The sequence below is a fragment of the Charadrius vociferus genome, unplaced genomic scaffold (genome assembly GCF_000708025.1).
Source record: "Charadrius vociferus isolate BGI_N301 unplaced genomic scaffold, ASM70802v2 C16226295, whole genome shotgun sequence".
In the NCBI taxonomy this organism is placed as follows: domain Eukaryota; kingdom Metazoa; phylum Chordata; class Aves; order Charadriiformes; family Charadriidae; genus Charadrius; species Charadrius vociferus.
This window is the reverse complement of record NW_009661300.1, coordinates 1-3,608: the sequence shown is the minus strand read 5'-3', so window position 1 is coordinate 3,608 and position 3,608 is coordinate 1. Positions and strand designations below refer to the sequence as shown.

The window sequence follows — 3,608 nt, the reverse complement described above, 5'->3', positions numbered from 1 at the left end:
ATAATTTTGTTCTATCTTAGTCCACAAATGCCAGTGTTCTTAGCAGTATTTTAAAGGGAGAATTATTGTTTCTGCTTCTACTAATTTATGTGCTTATTTTGCACAAGGAATTAATAGAGTAAAGTTGAAATTTGAACTGTGTTGCGGTAGGCACTGTTTTGTTCAAGATGACCTTAAAATGCTTTTAAAAGCATGTTTATAATGACAGAAAGTCCTGTGAATTACTAGCGTTCTGTAAAAGTTCAGTTTGTACAGTTAATTCACAACTAGAAAAGGCCAGGAAGCATGTGCACAACCACTTTTAATTAAACAATGACAGAGAACTTATGTTTTATGCAGCGTGATTGGTGTGGGAAGGTGTTTTCTGGATTTATGTCAGGCTTCAGACAATGTTCTGTCCATTACCAATAAAGAAAAGTCGTAACTTATCTGGTGGTAAATAGAAAATGGAATACATGTTTATCATGCAGTGAAGGAGGCAGACAGCGGTCTGCTTACAAGCGCAGAAAATTTAGTGTGTTACTGAGACATAAATTCCCTTTAGATTTGTGAATGGAAGCGTGTTTTTATTTCCCTCTTCCGACTGTAAACAAAAATGTTCTTTGTACTGGAATCTTTGCTTTGTTGTATCATTTAGCATACTGTTGTTAGTTACTGTATGTGGTGTATTCAGTTTCTAAAGAAATCAGGTTGGAATTATCACTTTAAATTTATGTTATGAAAATATTTTTAGTTTTGCAAGTCTTGTCATGTATGCTAACCCCTTTTCCCGCGTTCCACTATGACTGATTTATATAAATTGCACCACTGGCAATTTTGATGGCAGTAAAAGTTAATATTTTATGTTGTACAGGAAATATGCAAAAGCAGAAGCTCTGATGACAGTCACAGATCCTGTACATGATATTGCATTTGCTCCAAATCTGGGAAGATCCTTCCACATATTAGCTGTAGCAACCAAAGATGTACGAATTTTCACACTAAAACCTCTAAGGTGAGCTTAAAAGGAAGTTAGTTTGGTATGATGTGGTACACACTATATAGTCTTATTTTAATAGTATCTGCAAAGCAAAAGTAGTAACTTAATGTATGCAGGATTGTTTTTTAGCAGCTTGATTTTTAAGATTACAAGATTGTGAGCAGTTCTATGCTTTTGCCTGAATACCTCTTAATACACCTAATCTAGTAACAATTGTTACATAAACTCCTTGAAAAATGTACTCCTTTTTGTCGTCATGTTCGAGCCCAGACCTGTGAACAGTTGTGTGCATAACTGTCACTTTTCTCTTAAACAGGAAAGAATTGACTTCATCTGGAGGATTAACCAAATTTGAAATTCATATTGTAGCACAGTTTGATAATCACAACTCCCAGGTGTGGCGAGTGAGCTGGAATATTACAGGCACAGTGCTTGCCTCCTCTGGTGATGATGGCTGCGTTAGGCTCTGGAAGGGTAAGGTCACCCACCTGAAATACATTAGCATTGAGGTGTGCTGAATATACTTAAGAAACTTTACTCAAAAAATAGTTTTGGATTAAAAGTTAATTTTAGATTGGCGAATGTTATATTTTTGTATTTCTGTTTACATTTCAGAAAAAGGGAATAACTGTCTGTGCTGGAATACTTGCATGACTTATGCTGCTGTGAATAGTTGTTACTGTACCCTTAAATTCTTTCACCAGACTAGAATTATGTAAAGTTGTCATTTTTAAAATTAACATATGTACTGCATTACTATCTTTGCCTGCTGTCAAAACCAGAAAATAGACATTCAAGCACAGCGTTCAGGCAAACTGGCTTTTTTCTGTTTAAATTTCCAAAAGCAGTAAAAAAAACCCCAGTGGTAGTTTCCTCATCCATTCTCATTTGTTCCTCAGTATTTTAATAAAGGAAACTTGTTTTTGCTACTGAACAAAACTGAGTTTTAAATCGTGGATAGGCAGAGAATGTCAGATAAAGGGAGATAAAGGGCCAGATCCTCAACTGTTTGGAATTTATATATTGGTATTGAAGTTCAATTCTAATTCTTACCAGGTGCGTAGCAGTTGAAACATCATAGTTGTATAAAATGCTGAGCTTCAGAAGGGAAACTAACAGGTTTTATTGTATCTATGTTTGCAGCTAATTACATGGACAACTGGAAGTGTACCGGTATACTCAAAGGTAACGGGAGTCCGGTGAATGGTAGTTCTCAGCAGGGAATTTTTAATGCCTCTCTAGGTTCAGCCAATACAAGTCTACAGAATTCACTAAATGGATCATCTGCCAGCAGGTAGGTTAATTAGTAGAGAGACTGAATTTGTCTCTTCTCTGAATTTCACTGAGCTTTCATGTTTGTTTTATAATATTTTCTTAAGTACAATGTAATTTATTGCATGAATACTTCTACAAGCTCTTCTAGTTTTGCTCTGTGATGGTGTCTGTTATGCCAGTGTTAAGAGGAACATGAACAAACCCCTAAGCCGTACTGAATCATTCTGTATAAATAAGCAATGTAAACAACTATTTTCACTTTTAGTCCTTTCACATTAGTAAAAGTAACTTTCCTGAAATAGTTTCAAACAAAGAGAAACTTCATCCTACTGCTGTGTAACTGCCTTTTTGTTGTAGATGCATGTTTAAAAGTGAAGCAAAAATGCCAGCAACAAATTCTGTTTTTCACTGGGATAATGTAGCAGAAAGGAAGGAGGAAAAGATACTTCATAATGTATGGTTTCAAGAATCATATACTAGTGTTAGTTTACTTGCATTTTTGCAGGTGTAACATCAATTGAATAAAAGTTTTGTTTTTTTAATCTTCCTCCTATGGCATTCTTATAGCAGATTAATTTGCTTTCTCTGTTATGTTTTTGTTCTGTATTAATTGCTGTTTAATAGGTAAATTTAACTGCCTCTTCTGGAAAACATTTTAATTTGTGCAGACTGAAATCTAGAAATACGCTGAGCCCCGCATTTGTATGGTTGAGTGTTTACAGTCAGCTTTACAGAATGTGGCCTATGTAAGGACTAGATGTGGCCAAATTCCATAGCAGCAGCTTCCAAGTTCTGTGGCCACCTTTATTTTTTTCAAAATAGCTTCCATTTCCATACGTGTGCAGCTACTGATACAGCTTTTTTCAGTTTAAAATGCTCATCTGTAAAGTACCATGACAGTTTGCTTTTGGAGAGTAGCCTTCACCCCCCTTTCAGCAGTCAGTCCTGAACGGCAGTTCTGGCTTCAAATTCCTGAGCTGTGTTGAACAGAGAAGGGCTTTCATGTTTTTCTCACAAGATAAATGGGAAAGCAAGAGGTGGTAATGGACCAAGTCTCCAGCAAGAAAGGAGGCCAAGATGATACTGGTTATCTGGTTCCAGGTGCTACTTACAGTGTAGCAAAAAAATGCTGAAATGCAGTCCTGACTTGGAAATGGGATATCCAAAGCTATGTAACTGTATTTGCTGGGGTTCCTATAGGTAAATACAGGCTATTTTATACCTCTTTAGCATAGAGTGTGGTTTCACAATCTCCTTATCTAAGACTGTGCTGCTGCCAGCAAGACTACCCTGCCCTACCCTGTTGGTTGTTGTTCTCTTCTCCCTGAAGTTGGTAGTAAGCCCTTGTGAAACT

General features: G+C 36.4%; 1 protein-coding gene across 1 annotated transcript; it reads left to right on the top strand.

Annotated features, from left to right (window-relative positions):
• Positions 1-853: 853 nt before the first annotated feature.
• LOC104293786 (nucleoporin SEH1) lies at positions 854-2,277 on the top strand (the record flags this gene model as incomplete). The annotated part of the gene is made up of 3 exons (XM_009893312.1): positions 854-994; positions 1,296-1,453; positions 2,123-2,277. Coding segments are annotated over 3 exons (454 nt in total), but the record flags the coding sequence as incomplete, so codon positions are not given.
• Between the last annotated feature and the right edge of the window lie 1,331 nt (positions 2,278-3,608).